The sequence below is a fragment of the Hypanus sabinus genome, chromosome 7 (assembly GCF_030144855.1).
Source record: "Hypanus sabinus isolate sHypSab1 chromosome 7, sHypSab1.hap1, whole genome shotgun sequence".
Lineage (NCBI taxonomy): Eukaryota > Metazoa > Chordata > Chondrichthyes > Myliobatiformes > Dasyatidae > Hypanus > Hypanus sabinus.
Genome location: NC_082712.1, coordinates 5,036,141 through 5,052,745, shown reverse-complemented (window position 1 = coordinate 5,052,745; position 16,605 = coordinate 5,036,141). Strand labels below are relative to the sequence as shown.

Here is a 16,605-nt window from a genome sequence, read left to right as displayed (position 1 = left end):
TATGATCAGAGATTAAGGGAGCTAGGGCTTTACTCTTTGGAGAGAAGGAGGATGAGAGGAGACATGATAGAGGTGTACAAGATATTAAGAGGAATAGACAGAGTGGACAACCAGCGCCTCTTCCCCAGGGCACCACTGCTCAGTACAAGAGGACATGGCTTTTAAGTTCAAGGGGGATATTAGAGGAAGGTTTTTCACTCAGAGAGTGGTTGGTGCGTGGAATGCACTGCCTGAGTCAGTGGTGGAGGCAGACACACTAGTGAAGTTTAAGAGTCTACTAGACAAGTATATGGAGGAATTTAAGGTTGGGGGGTTATATGTGAGGCAGGGTTTGAGGGTCAGCACAACATTGTGGGATGAAGGGCCTGTAACGTGCTGTACTATTCTATGTTCTATGTTCTAAATCAATGCCTACTTTAGCAAACATAAAGGACACCAAACTCAGATTCCTAGGTGACACAAATTCCTTTACTAATATGATCAAGACAAAATATCTGGTCATTTTTTCCACTGCTATAATGGTATCACACTTGTGGAAATTGATGCCTGGGGTTCTCCCCAAGAGAACCACAAAATGTACCTTGGAGAACATGCTATCTGGTAGAATCTCCGTGTGGTATGAACAGGCCACTACACAGGATTGGAAAAAGCTGCAGAAAATTATAAAGTCAGCCAGCTCCATCATGGCACTTATTATTATTATTTATTGCAATGTACTAGTGGCGCAAAACAACAAATTTCACAACATATGCCAGTGATATTTAACCAGAACTACATTTCAAAATGACTTCATTGATTGTTAAAGTTTAAAGCACACTGAGATCATGAAAAGAAACATTTTCTTTCAAGTTTTTAATAGGAATTGAACATTTTCCTTGTAAAATTTATTGGCTGTGAAAATTTTTGCAACATCTGGAAAACACACAAGGTATGAGAGGTGAGCACAACTTTTCTTTCTCCCTGCTCTTCAGTGTTTTCCTTCACCCATTCAACATGTTTGCCAAGTTTACAATGGCAAAGAGAAATTAACCAAGCCAGGCCAAGTCAAAACACCAACAGAAAACTTATCACACCTCTCTTCTGAGCACAGCTTAAAGAGGCCACATGGAAATGACGGAGACACAGTATTTGCACACATTGCCTTCTGTATTAAAGATTAAGACCATTCCATTAACTGCATCCCCCTCATTCTTAATCATCCGCTAATGCTTGGACCAGACTTCCTCCGAGATTTATTACTGCACTCAGAGAAATCTACTTGTACTTTTCTCGTCATATGGATAGCTTCCATCTAACTGCATGCCTTCTCCTAAACTGCCTAGCTCATGAAACACAGTTCACATGCCTTCAAAATTAGCACCACAATATTAATTGCTCTGTGAATACTTGTGGTTCTGAAACCATCACCTCTCAACTGTTCTGTCTCAAATTTCCCTCTGGATCATTTTGGTTGACATTGACTATTTTCTCTTGTCGGATTCTAACCTTCTCTCCTTCAGCCATCATTGATCTTTTCTTTAAAGAAAAAAAGCACCCCCACCTCTCCAATCCTGCAATCAACTATAATTTCCTCCATCCAACAGCTGGGAAGACCAGAGCCATTGCTCTCAGCCTGCAGCTCAATTAGCACAGCCTAGATATCAAGTCTCTGCATGTTACTGCTAGCAGCCTGCTAAACAAGACTGTTTCACTAAACAGTATATTTCTTCCCAAGGCTATTAATATCAGAATACACCAGTGCAATCATTAACAACATTTTTTCCACTCACTTCTGCCTTTACGTTAGGATTATCTGTTGCTGGAGTACTCATCCACACCTATACCTCCAGATTAATTATCCCAAAACTTTCAGGGAACCTTCAAATTTCTATTACCTCTGAACTTGAGCTCATTTGAAACCTTGCCACCTTTGTCCCAATTTTCATCAAACCTCACTTAGCTATCCCCCTATGCTTTCTGATCTCTGGAGGCTCCCAGTAAAGGATCAACATTTTTAAATTCTTGTCAACAGTTCCAAATCCCTACAAGGCCTTGACCATTTCACTACGTAGTGACGTAATGTACTCTTATCAATTCAAGGCCCAAGCATGGGAAGTTTTGGTTCTTTTTCCACAAAGCTCTCTCACCCCATCAAGGCCGTAAGTTTCACAAATCCCTCACTATATCTCTTTGTTACTTCAAGAAGCTTGCATCATCAAATCTGTCCTTGCTTATCAAGTTTTACCTGCTGTCATTACCAAAAAATAAAGAGGGATTTTACTTTTAAGTGTTTCATAAATATGGATTGTTATAATACAAAAAAGAACATCCGCACACAAATCACATTCATTGTAAATTTGATGTGATTTTTTTTCCCACCCATCATATTTAGAAAAAAATTCCACACTAAACAGTTCAACTCAATGACATTAGTGGATCAAGAGCTTCATGTAACAGGATATACAGCTGGAATTTCTTCCTCACAATGAACTAGTAAAATATACAATCTACAAGTAATGATACAGTGAGTTACCAATCGTGTTTCCATAACTATTATTCCATAACCAATATTTCCATAACTAAAATAATTAACAAGCTCACCTGTGACTTTATATCCCTGTGCAGAATCTTTCTATCATGTACATGTTTCAAAGCCAAGCAAATTTGCACAAACCAATCCAGGATCTAGTCACAAAAAAATTCAGTAAAACTTTTGTACAAGTCAGGTCAGACGTTAAAAGTCATACAGTATATTTCACTTGAAAAGATAATGAGCAGACCTCATTTATGTACTGCTGTAGAATTTGTCAGATTAACATCACCATTCACATCTCTATTTTAACACAAATCACTATTAGAGATTCAGGAGCAGTTTATTTTGAATATAGAAGTGCAGGAATACTTTACAGTTTACTGAAGACCTCTGGAACAACAATCTATTCAAGTGTGGTCACTTTTCAGTCCCAAAGATGTATATGCAAATATTTTATTCAAAGTTAATGGGACTTTTCACTAATCTGCAAATACTACTACTTCACAACCAACTATCCCAAACACACTATCACCAACAACAAACATAATATTCATTAGATTATGATTATAATGAAACAGAGTTCCAGAGTCCCATAGCAACCATTTTACAAGTTTCAGAATATTAAAACCTTCTATTGATAAACAGTGGAGTGTATCCTAATGGCCTGGTATGGAAACACCAATGCCCAGGAATGGAAAAAGAAAAGCCTACAAAAAGTGCTGGATATAGCCGAGTCCATCAAAGGCAAAGCCATCCCTACCATTGAGCATATTTCCATGGAGCACTGCCACAAGAAAGCAGTATTCATCATCATGGACCCTCACCATCAAGGCCATGCTCTCTTCTCACTGTTGTCATTGGGATGGAGGTACAGGAGCCTCAAGTCCCACACCACCAGGTTCAGGAAAAGTCATTCCCTGCAACCATCAGGCACCCAAACCAGCATGGATAACTTCACTCACCACAACCTACAGGTTTACTTTCAAGAATTCTACAACTCATGTTTATTTGGACAATTTGTGTTTTACACATTGGTGGTTGGCCACTCTTCCTGTTTATTGTTCATAAGTTCTATTGTATTCATTTTCCTGTAAAGGCCCGCAAGAAAATAAATCTCAAGGTAGTATATGGTAATATATACATACTTTGATAATAAATTGACTTTGAAAATCTGGAGCAGTAGTAGCTTTAAGAGCCCCTTTACCCATGGAGTCTTTGAAAGACATCTCATCTCCTGTTTCCTGCCTCATTTTCATAACACCAATTCCTCTATAATTTAAAAAAATCATCAACCTCAGCCACAAATCTATTTAATAACTGAATTCACATCTACCTGGAATAGAGAAGACTTACAATTAGAAACAAAACTTGTCACCTGGACATTCCCCAAATGGCTCAGGAACAGTTAACCCGCTGAAGCCACTCAGCAGTCCCGTGTCTCTCCTGATAGCTCAGGTTATTGAGCACTGAGAAACTAAATAACTAAATGCTGCTAGTTGTGCCTTGCCTATTCTGATGGAAGATAGCTTACTTTTCAGGATATTTGATCTATCAGCAAAAGAAATAAGATTAATCCCCAAATATATTTGCTAGAATTTAGAAGAATGGGGGGGGGGGATCTCATTGAAACCTACCAGATATTGAAAGGCCTAGATAGCTAGATATAGAGTGTACATTGAGAGGATGGTTCGTACAGTAGGGGAGTCTAGGACCAGAGGGCACAGCCTCAAAATGCAAGCATATCCCTCAAGTAATTTCTTTAGCCAGAGGGTTTTGAATCTGTGGAATTCATTGTCACAGATGGCTGTGAAGGCCAAATCATTGGATATATTTAATGCAGAGGTTGACGGGTTCTTGGTTAGTAAGGGACTCAAAGGTTACAAAGAGAAGGCAGTTGAATGGGGTTGAGAGGGACAGTAGATCAACTATCACTGAAAAGTGGCACAGGCTCAATTAGCTGAATGGCCTAATTCTGCTTCTACTGTATGTCTTATGGTTGTATGGTCTTTTTTCAGTTAATTTTTTAGTCCAGTCTCAGTTTAATTATTTACTGTTCTCTTTGTCTTCATCTTTGCTGCTATCAAGTCTGCCTTGAAAGCAGCCAGAGGAAGTTGCAAATCCAAATTTAATCCTTTAACATCTAAATGGAAGATGATGAAACTTTAAAAAATAAACTCAAGTAGCATTGTCATTTAAAAAGTGAAAAAAAATCTCTAATAACAGTGTGAATGAGAGGGAGACAATTATGGAGCTTTGACACCATCTGGACAAAGTGCAAACAAAGTATTACAAGTACAGCAATATTTTGTCAAATCATGATTCTGGAACTGAAATTCTTGTACAATTCCCATTTCAACTGCAAGAAACATCATTAGTACAACAGCCAAAGAAAGTACAATACATTGAATGAAATAATTTAACTGATTGAGGGGGCAGAAATAGTGCAGTTGGAGGCAATGTTTCAAGGAACATAAGTGAATGATTTGACAATGAATTTACTGTTAAAACAATAAACAAAATATGCCCAAAAACAAGCATCAGAATGAATCACCATCAAGGAGCAGTTCAATTAAATAGATTTCATTAGCAGATAGGCATGACTATTTGATAATCTAATAGTTTTACCTGATCCTCAGGAAATAAAATTCCTTTTTGTGCATTAATCCGTTTGAAAAGGTCTCCCCCTTCACAGTAATCCATGACTATGAAAAGGCAACCACTTTCTGTTAAAATAAATAAAAACTCTTTAGAAAAAAATCACCCCTGACTTAAAAGTACAAGAAATTAATGATTAAGATATTCATCTGCAATAATTGAATTTCAAGCTAATGGAAAATCCCAAAAGCATCTGCAAGAACTCATTAAATCTGCATTACTCCACACACTGCATTGACCTGCAAAATGAACCACCACAGATCACTGAATGCATTTGCTCACACAGCTATCTTTGCAATGAAAGATTTATTCTACAGCCTTACAGCCATGTGCCCTGTTTCTTAACCCCTTTCAAGGATTGTGGGCAAACTAAGATCACATTAGAAAGCCCATGTTCAGCTTTTCTGAAAAGGTGACAACCAGCTTTCCTGAAGTGCTGCAACCCTTCTGCTAATATCGCTCCCTTGATAGTATTATGCAGCAAAGCCACTTAAAATAAGAAAGAGATTGCTTTAACAGCTGAATCACAAGAAAGGGAAGGCAAAAAAGCATAAGGGAACTGGAGCAGGAGCTGGATGACCTCTGGATCATTTGGGAGAATGAGGAGTTTATAGATACAGTCGGCCCTCCTTATCTGCCGGGGATTGGTTCCAGGACCCCTCACGGATACCACAATTCGCAGATGCTCAAATCCCCTATTCCACCTGTCTCAATGCGGTGGACCTTAGGACCCAGCAGAACCCCAGACCTTATTCAACCTGTCTCAGTGCAGTGGACATTAGCACCCGGCGGTAGAGATCTGAATTCACAATATTTCTGTTTGCGAAAATAATCACGAACACGATTGAAAATAAAGTGGAAATAATAAAGCGATTGGAAAGAGGTGAAATGCCATCAGTTATTGGAAAAGCGTTAGGCTACATCGGCCAACGATCTGAACAATTTTAAAGGATAAAGTGAGAAAGGCTCTGCCCCGTTGAAAGCTACAATTATTACTAAGCAACGCAGTGGTTTAACTATTGGGTTTTGGGTTTTTTCTGTCCTCCACATCAACCCAGCACACACTTGGGAGCAGTCTGTCCCGATTACCAAGAACTTCCGTTCCCGAGCCCGGCGCAGAAACATACCTTCTTAAGTGTTTTATATGCATAGAAAGGTAAAATACATACTAAGGCAAACGTTTGACTAACTGACACTATATAATACCAGATGTACCTGTTCCAACTTACTTAGTAAGAGAACTTCCAATTTTTTTTCCGATCCTGATCCATGATAACCCACTCACATCTTCCCGTGTTTGCTAACACCCACCTTTGGGTGTTATCTTTCATAAGTCGAGGGATAGGGTTTAAGAGACTCGATGTAATGATGCAGCTCGATAAAACTCTAGTTAGGCCACACTTGGAGTAGTGTCCAGTTCTGGTCGCCTCACTATAGGAAGGATGTGGGAGCATTGGAAAGGGTACAGAGGAGATTTACCAGGATGCTGCCTGGTTTAGAGAGTATGGAATATGATCAGAGATTAAGGGAGCTAGGGCTTTACTCTTTGGAGAGAAGGAGGATGAGAGGAGACATGATAGAGGTGAATAGATATTAAGAGGAATAGACAGAGTGGACAGCCAGCGCCTCTTCCTCAGGGCACCACTGCTCAATAAAGAGGACATGGCTTTAAGGTAAGGGGAGGGAAGTTCAAGGGAGATATTAGAGGAAGGTTTTTCACTCAGAGAGTGGTTGGTGTGTGGAATGCACTGCCTGAGTCAGTGGTGGAGGCAGATACACTAGTGAAGTTTAAGAGACTACTAGACAAGTATATGGAGGAATTTAAAGTGGGGGGGTTATATTGGAGGCAGGGTTTGAGGGTTGGCTCAACATTGTAGGCCGAAGGGCCTGTAATATGCTGTACTGTTCTATGTTCTCTGTTCCAGTATACTTTAAATCATCTCTAGGTTACTGATAATACCTAATACAATGTAAGTGCTATGTAAAATGGTTGTTATACTGCATTGTTTAAGGAATAATGACAAGAAAAAAAGTCTGCACATGCTCGAACAACAAGTGCTGGAGAGCATTTCCGGGTTTTCGCGATTCGCGGTTGGTTGAATTCACGCATGCGGAATTCGCGGATAAGGAGGGCCGACTGTAGTAGTTTCGGGGAGGTAGCTACGCTAAAGGAGCAGGGCACAGGTAATTGGGTTACTCTCAGGTGAGGGAAGGGGAAAGGGTGGGCAGAGCAGGGTTTCCCTGTGACCGTCCCCCTCAACAACAAGTATACCGATTTGGATACTTTTGGGGGGGGGGGGGGAATGACTTACTTGGGACAAGCTGCGGCAGCCGGAACTCTGGCACGGAGTCTGGTTCTGCAGTGTAGAAGTGTAGAAGGGAGGATGGAAGAGGAGGAGAGCGGTAGTGATAGGGGACTCGATAGTTAGAGGTACAGACAGGAGGTTCACTGGTCATGACAGAGACTCCTGGATGGTTTGTTACCTCCCAGGTGCCAGGGACTTTGATCACGTGCACAGCATTCTGAAGTGGGAGGGTGAACAGCCAGATGTCATGGTACACATCAGTACCAATGACTTAGGAAGGAAGAGTGAGCAGATCCTGAAGAGTGAGTATAAAGAGCTTGGTAGGAAGTTAAAAAGCAGGACCTCGAGGGTGGTAATCTCAGGATTGCTACCTGTACCACATGCCAGTGAGGGCAAGCGTAGGATGCTCTGTAGGATGAACACGTGGCTGAGGAATTGGTGTAGGGGCAGGGTTTCAGATTTTTGGATCAGTGGGACCTCTACAAGAGAGACAGGTTACACCTGAACTACAGAGGGACCAATATCCTTGCAGGGAGGTTTGCTATTGCTATTGGGGAGGGTTTAAACTAGATTTGCAGGGGGATGGGAACCAGAGTGACAGAGCAGATAGAGGAGCAGGGGTGAAAATAAATGACGTTCAAAGTTCATGCAAAGTCACAAATAGAAGGGTTGTGTGTGGTGGTCATAATCTTCTGAGGTGTGTCTATTTCAACACGAGGAGTATTGTGGGGAAGGCTGAGCTAAGGGTATGGATTGATACGTGGAATTATGACGTTACAGTCACTAGTGAAACTTGGCTACAGGAGAGGCAGGACCGGCAGCTTAATGTTCCAGGGTTCTGATGTTTCAGATGTGATAGACCAGAGGGATGAAGGGTGGGGTGGGGGGGGTGGCAATGCTAGTCAGGGAAAATGTTACAGCAGTGCTCAGGCAGGACATATTAGAGGGCTTATCTACTGAGGCCATATGGGTGGAGCTGAGAAACAGGAAAGGTACGACCATATTAATGGGGTTGTATTACAGACCACCCAGCGAGAATTGGAGGAGCAAATCTGCAGAGACATAGCAGACAACTGCAGGAAACAAAGTTGTGATAGTAGGGTATTTTAATTTTCCACATATTGATTGGGACTCCAATACTGTTAAGGGTCTAAACAGGTTAGAGTTTGGAAAATGTGTTGGTAAAGTTTTCTAAATCAATATTAGAGGTACCAACTAGAGGATGCAATATTAGATCTCCTATTAGGAAACGAGTTAGGACAAGTGACAGAAGTGTGTATAGGGGAACACTTTGGTTCCAGTGATCATAACGTCCTTAGTTTCAACTTGATCATGGATAAAGATAGATCTGGTTCTCGAGTTGAGGTTCCAAACTGGAAAAAGGCCAAGTTTGAAGAAATGAGAAAGGATCTAAAAAGCATGGATTGGGACAGGTTGTTCTCTGGCAAGGATGTGATTGATAAGTGGGAGGCCTTCAAAGCAGAAATTTTAAGAGTGCAGAGTCTGTATGTTCCTGTCAGGATTCAAGGCAAAGTGAATAAGAATAAGGAACCTTGGTTTTCGAGGGATATTGGAAATCTGATAACGAAGAGAGAGATGTATAACAGGCATAGGCAACAAGGAGCAAATAAGGTGCTTGAGGAGTATAAAAAGTGCAAGAAAATACTTAAGAAACAAATCAGGAGGGCTAAAGGAAGGCATGAGGTTGCTTTGATAGTCAAGGTGAAGGATAATCCTAAGAGCTTCTACAGGTATATTAAGAGCAAAAGGATAGTAGATAAAATTGGTCCTCTTGAAGATCAAAGTGGTTGGCTATGTATGGAACCAAAAGAAATATTTTATTGCATCTGTATTTACTAAGGAAACTGGCAAGGAGCCTATGGAAATAAGGCAAACAAGTAGTCGAGGTCATGGAAACTACACAGATTGAAGAGAAGGAGGTATTTGCTGTCTTGAGGCAAATCAGAATAGATAAATCCCCAGGACCTGACAGAGTATTCCCTCGGATCTTGAAGGAGACTAGTGTTGAAATTGCAGGGGCCTTGGCAGATATATTTAAAATGACGGTATCCACAGGTCAGGAACTGGAGGATAGCTCATGTTGTTCTGTTGTTTAAAAAAGGCTCAAAAAGTAATCCAAGAAATAATAGGCCAGTAAGTTTGATGTCAGTAATAGGTAAATTATTGAAAGGAATACTAAGAGACAGGATCTATAAGTATTTTGATAGACAGGGACTTATTAGGAGAGTCAACATGGCTTTGTGCATGGTAGGTCATGTTTAACTAATCTATTAGAGTTTTTCAAGGAAGTTACCAGGGAAGTGGATGAAGGGAAGGCAGTGGATGTTGTCTACATGGACTTCAGTAAGGCCTTTGACAAGGTCCCATATGGGAGGTTAGTTAGGAAGATTCAGTCGCTAGGTATACATGGTGAGGTAGTAAATTAGATTAGACATTGGCTCAATGGGAAAAACCAGAGAATGGTAGTGGAGGATTGCTACACTGAGTGGAGGCCTGTGACTAGTGGTGTGCCACAGGAATCAGTGCTGGGTCCATTGTTATTTGTCATCTATATCAATGATCTATATCAATGATTTGGTGAGGCCAAATTTGGAGTATGTGGCAAATTAGATCAGCAAATTTGCTGATGATACAAAGATTGGAGGTGTAGTGGATGGTAAGGAAGGTTTTCAAAGCTTGCAGAGGGATTTGGACCAGCTAGAAAAATATGCTGACAAATGGCAGATGGAGGTTAATGCGGACAAGTGTGAGGTATTGCACTTTGGAAGGTCAAACCAAGGTAGAACATACAAGGTAAATGGTAGGACACTGAGGAGTGCTGTAGAACAGAGGGATCTGGGAATACAGATACACAATTCCCTAATAGTGGTGTCACAGGTAGATAGGGTAGTAAAGAGAGCTTTTGGCACAGTGGCCTTTACAGATCAAAGTATTGAGTATAAGAGTTGGAATGTTATGGTGAGGTTGTATAAGACATTGGTGAGGCCAAATTTGGAGTATTGTGAGCACTTTTGGTCACCTAATTACAGGAAGGATATTAATAAAGTTGAAAGAGTGCAGAGAAGGTTTAGAAAGATGTTGCTGGGACTTGAGAAACTAAATTACAGAAAAAGGTTGAATAGGTTAGGACTTTATTCCCCGGAGCGTAGAAGAATGAGGGGAGATTTGATAGAGGTATATAAAATTATGGTGGGTATAGATAGAGTGAATGCAAGCAGGCTTCTTCCACTGAGGCTAGGGGAGAAAAAAAACAGAGGACATGGGTTAAGGGTGAAGGGGGAAAAGTTTAAAGGGAACATTAGGGGGGCTTCTTCACACAGAGAGTGGTGGGAGTGTGGAATGAGCTGCCAGATGAATTGATGAATGCAGGCTCACCTTTAACATTTAAGAAAAACTTCGACAGATACATGGATGAGAGGTGTATGGAGGGATATGGTCCAGGTGCAGGTCAGTGGGACTAAGCAGAAAAAGTGGTTCGGCACAGCCAAGAAGGGCCAAAAGGCCTGTTTCTGTGCTGTAATGTTCTATGGTTCTAAAGTTCTTTTAATCATCAAGTATCATCTATGTTTATAAAAATACTATATTTAGCAAATTACTGATACATAAAAGCAAATGCAGCTTCCTTATTTCAAGTCAAATCTTTTTCACTGAGAAAATTCTCTCATTCCAACAATTCAAGTGCCAAATGAAGGTGCAGTCCCAAATACATTTGTGAAATCTGGATCAGAAGTGGTCTCAAGGCCACTTAGACTATAATTCCCCGTGGTAAATAAAATCTTTAAACCCTTTAGTCATCTCAGACTTATTTCCAACCTTCAAATGATTCCCTGTACTGTACAATATTTGGATGCTTCATATTCGCCAGAACAGCAACTTCTCTTCTTGACTCTTCCCTCTCTTTGTTAGACATCTGTAGACCAAAAAGAAACAAAACAAGTCCTTTAAAATGTATTGGTTAGGCCAATCATAGTTGAGTAGCATCTACTGAGACTGCAAGATAATCTTACCCTGGAAATATTGATTTCTTTGATAACATATTGTCTGCCATCTTCTTTCGAAGTCACAAGAATAGCTTTCCCGAAAGATCCTTCTCCAATTTTGTTCACCTTGGTATACTTATTCATTGTGCTCAGTATAAACGATCCGCATGCTCACATTGAACAAACACAAGTGCCTTCAGCATTCCTTTCTTTGACCTGGTGACTGAATCAGAAATATTAAGAGTGTTGTATAAATAAGCAGAATTCATAAATTGATTTATCCACTCTCATAATGGTCAATTCTGGGAAAAAAAAAACACCAGACTACAGATTGACTATCAACACCCTACCATCAGCTGAGACTCAATTATTCAATCCCGAGTCACTGTTCACAGATTTATGTCCCAAGAAATGACTTAACAATCAATTTGACCCAATACTAGACATGTTGCACAAAGGTATTATCCTTGAAATGAGAGGAACATACACAAATGCTGGAGGAACTCAGCAGGTCAGGCAGCAACTATGGAGAAGATAGAGTCAACATTTCAGGCCAAAACATTCTGATGAAGGGTCTCTGCCGAAAGGTGGACTCTTTCTTCCCCTACATCAGGTCAATGGAATAGATTCACGGCACTATTCCAAAAAACAAAACAGCACTGGTATTGTCCTGAGTAAGCTGGGCAACTTTAAATGTAAGGCTTTCCTTCACATTTTCCTCCAGTGCATTTCACATTTCATTATGCAAGGGACTTCCCTGCAAATATCGAAACATTTCTACTGCTGCACTAGAAGATTTACTGAGATGGACAATGCAGCAATCACTGTGCAAATCTGCTTCAGACAATGTAAAACAGAAGCAACACTATCAGCAAAGTGGACAAATGCATAAAATAAGAAAAGCAGAATATTCAAGACTTGTTGAGTTCCTCCAGCATTTTGTGCACATTGCTCTGGATTTCCATTATCTGCAGAATACTTAGAGATACAGCACAGTCCTTCAAGCCACACCGCCCCAGCAACCCCTGCCAAATCCTATTAACCCTAACCTAGTCAGAGGACAATTTACAATAACCAATCAACCTACCCCCTACATCTTGGGACTGTGGGAGGAAACCAGAGGACCTGGGGAAAACCCACACATTCTACGGAGAGGACGTAGAGACTCCTTACAGAACAGCAACGGAATTGAACTCCAAACTCCAGAACGTCCTGAGCTGTAATAGCATCACACTAACCACTACTAGGCTTCTGTGGTGCCTGGTAAGATTTAGTAGTCTTAACTGGTTTTAGTGGTCATGATGGTCTTAAGTTTTAAGAAAACTATGTACTTACAGGACTGTGAAAAAGTCTTACATATATAAAGCTAGGGTGCATAAGACTTTTGCACAGTACTGTATTTTGGTTAAAATAGGAAGGTGCTTGGGAAACAGACAATAAAAGAGTACTTAGCTTTATATTAGCTCAGCAGTATTAAGTGTTATTTGGTAACTGTAAAGGTAAAATATACAGTACTGTGCAAAAATCTTCGGCTTCGTTGCTACATACATTTGCCAAAGACTTTTGCACAGTACTGTAATAACACGTTTGGTTTTATATCTGCATCCTTTTCAAAAATGCATCAACTAAGTAACTGATGGACATAGGCTCATTTACTTATACTGAACTGAACCTATTTGTGTTCACAAAACAGTTATTAAACTATATGAAATCCTTGGCATTACCTCTGGATGCACAGGGTATGAAAGATGGGAAATGATGCTAAATCAACATAGAAAATTTGGGCCTGCTAGAAGTTCTGAGCACACTTCAGGAAGGATGCAGTGTCGTTGTGGGATATGGAGGAAATCTAAGAGGATGGTTCCAAAGAAGGAACTAGAATTTTTATAGAACTGAGAATCTGTTTGGTTTACTTTGAGCGGAGGACTGCAGAGTTCAAATAAAGGTTATCATCAATTGCCTACCATCAACATCCTTGAGGTGGTACTGTCACTTAATTCAAATGGACAACCTACATAAACACTGCAGCTTCAGACTCCTCTCCTTCCTGGATGACTGCAACTTCAACAACCCAAGAAGCTGTGCTCATTGCCCACTACAGTGGCTGCTTGAGAATCATCTATGAGGTGAAATGCATGTCATCACTGGGAGAACAGACAGCAGCTGCCAAACTCACAACCAAGGACAATGGAGTCTCAAGTTGGGTATGGCAGCCTATAGGTACTTTGATAATAAATTTACTTTGAACTCCTGAAATCGATACATTGATACATCACTGACTGTTAACCACACAATAGCCATTTCTCCATGTCACCGGTCTAAATCCTTGAATTCTGCACAACAGCAATGAAGCTGCACAATCCCCCTGCCTTCACTGAGGAGAGCAAACTCATCTTCTCAACAGTAATTCTGCAGATGCTGGCCTTGCTATCAATGACCACCTTGCAGGAAATTGATTGAGAAAAAAAGGCTTAAAAGGAGAGCTTACGGAGGATGCTTCCAATCTTGAAATGCTTAAATTAGCTTAATGCATTTAGCTAAGTAAAAGAATTCAAAGTGGCACAAGTTATTAAAGTGCAACGTACCTGCCAAAGGGTACTACACAAACACTGTGAGGAACAAAAAGGTTATTGTACAATGAAAGAGTGGCAAAAAAAAAAGCACAAAACCAGCAGGTGCTTGCACTCTGTACATGACAGCTAATTCTAAAAAACATGCTCAAGAGAAATATAATGAATGTAAAATCAAATAGTTTAGAAAAATGAATTGGCTTCTTTTATTTTTCTAATGGAGCTTTAATCTTCAGTACATTGTTGAAAGACAAAAGGAAACACACTGTCTTCAAAATTAACAACAACAAAAAAAAACATTTCCTTAGTTACAAAACCAACGTTTCCATAATCACTTGTAAAGAAACTGTATTCACTCGCGGCATGTGAATGTCTCTAGCATTTATAACCCATTCCTGAACCAAGGAAGCAGTGAAGAGTTTGGATTCATACACAAGCCAAACCAATTAAGAACAGATTTCTTCTCCTGGACATAATGAACCAAACAGATGGTTATTTTATGACAACTGACCTGCTTCAAGGTGACTGTCAAAGAGACAGACATGACTACAATCTGGATTTATTTAAATTACTTAAAATTAAATTCTTTAACTTCAATATTGAGTTTCATACACATGTCCCTGACTGAGCCCTAGCTGCCATTCCCTGTTTAAACTCTACTAAACCCTGAATACACATTTTAATTCGCTTCCAATCAAGCTCTGTGAAGCTCCAGAAGACATTCGGACCCCTCTGCCCACCTTGGAAGACGCAAATTTTAATGGGAAAATTATACCGTTGTTATGTTAAATGCAAGACTGAAATTTGAATTCAAATCCCTTGCCAAATACACACATTGACAGATATATTAATAATCAATAACTAATCCACGAACAATGCTGATGATCTGTTGCTCTGTTCAACTGCTAGGTGCGGCCTATCAACAAATGCATTGCTCCAACAATCTGCTTTAAAATAATTTTGAGGAATAGGGGACGTGTAAATGCTTTTAAAGAAACCAACAACAAATTTGGAGGTGACACGGGTGCAAAGAGGCTGCAGTCTTCGCCATGCTATAACGCACCATTAACACCACTCACCATTCAGCTGCCTGCCACCGACATTGACTCACTCTCTCGCCGCCGACGCCTTCTCAACCGAACCTGCTGGCGGAAACGTTTTCCTATTGGCTGAGGCGCCGAATCTCGGCATTCTGATTGGTCCATCCTGCAGTCAATCCACCGCCCCTCGGGCTGTCAGCGAGCTAGGTCGTTCCTCGCCCGGCGGGATTGTCCTTCGCCCTGGCAACCGTCGTTAGTAACGGGCACAACGACCAGGGTCAGGGGTGAGGAAGCCCTGGAGTTCAATTGCTGCGCTCTGTTCTTACAAATTAGGGAATATGTCATTTGTTATATTTCTTTTTTGTCTATTTTGATTGGGTATGCTTATAAGTTTAAGCTTATCGTTACAGTCATACATGCCCATGGTATTAATGTCATGAAAGTTGGGGTTTTGCAGCAGCAGCACAGAATCAGATCACTGACTTATATGACAGGAAATTTGTTATTTTACAGTAGATGTACAGTGTAGAAATATAAATTACAAAAATAAAGAAATAAAAATAAAGAGGTAGTTGTGGTGAATTACATAAACCTGTCTGGACACGACCCTCTGCTGACTGCTCCTGTGGCTCCTCCCACAGACCCCTGTATAAAGGCGATTGGAGGCACTGCTCCTCCCTCAGTCTCCAGGATGTTGTGTGGTGGTCTCTTGCAGCTAATAAAAGCCTATCGTTTCCCTCCCGTCTCCGAGAGTTATTATTGATGGTGCATCAGTAGTGTTCAGGAACCTGATAACATAGGGGGAAGAAGCATCGTTGGGTATTCAGGCTCCTGTACCTCCTCCCCAGTTACAACAATAAGTTATAGACTTAAGAGAGACTGCAGATCTGGAGAAATCTGGTGCATCAAATCTCAGCATTTTGTGTGTTATCACAGACCGAAATTAACATAAATCATGCAAAATTTACACAACAAAATAAACATAATGTTATTTCAAGTTGAGAAAAAAGAGAGAAGAAACGATTTTTACTAATCTATCAGTAACACCCAAGTTTATGGGTTTAAGTCTCAGACAACTAAAAATCAGGAAAAATGGAAATAAGTATGAAGGTGCTGCCTATTGAACAATACTTTCAACTAGGACCTCTTCTTGGGAACACATGACACTTGCTGAAGAAAAATTGAGGGCTTTTCCTCATCCTGACCATTATTTATCACTCAGTGTCACTCAAAATTAGTGGTTATTTTTAATCAGCCTATATTGGTGGGTGGCAAGTTGTTGATTGGAAAGCTGGACTGTCAGGAGATATTCTTGTTCATCATTGTTAACTATAGAACTTCCAAAAGCACAATTTACATATATTTCAATAGTTTAATAGATCCAGTTAATATCAGAAAAATGTATGCAATATATATCCTGACATTTTTGTTCTTCACAGACATCCATGAAAACAGAAGTGTCCCAAAGAATGAGTGACTAAAAACATTAGAACCATGAAGCCCCCTTCTCCTCCTCCTACG

At 40.3% G+C, this 16,605-nt stretch overlaps 1 protein-coding gene across 3 annotated transcripts in view; it reads right to left on the bottom strand.

Moving 5' to 3' along the window:
* Window positions 1–15,178, bottom strand: part of nek1 (NIMA-related kinase 1) — a 173,904-nt gene extending 158,726 nt beyond the window's left edge. For 2 of the 3 annotated variants that reach the window (XM_059974106.1, XM_059974108.1), the window contains exons 1-5: window positions 15,124–15,178; window positions 11,502–11,697; window positions 11,308–11,404; window positions 5,138–5,235; window positions 2,581–2,664 (exon numbers count right to left, since the gene is read on the bottom strand). In XM_059974106.1, the coding sequence (XP_059830089.1) occupies window positions 2,581–2,664; window positions 5,138–5,235; window positions 11,308–11,404; window positions 11,502–11,618 (396 nt within the window). In that variant the 5' untranslated portion in view covers window positions 11,619–11,697; window positions 15,124–15,178. The remainder of the gene's footprint in view (window positions 1–2,580; window positions 2,665–5,137; window positions 5,236–11,307; window positions 11,405–11,501; window positions 11,698–15,123) is intronic. The other variant, XM_059974107.1, reaches the window with a different exon arrangement.
* Window positions 15,179–16,605: the final 1,427 nt, after the last annotated feature.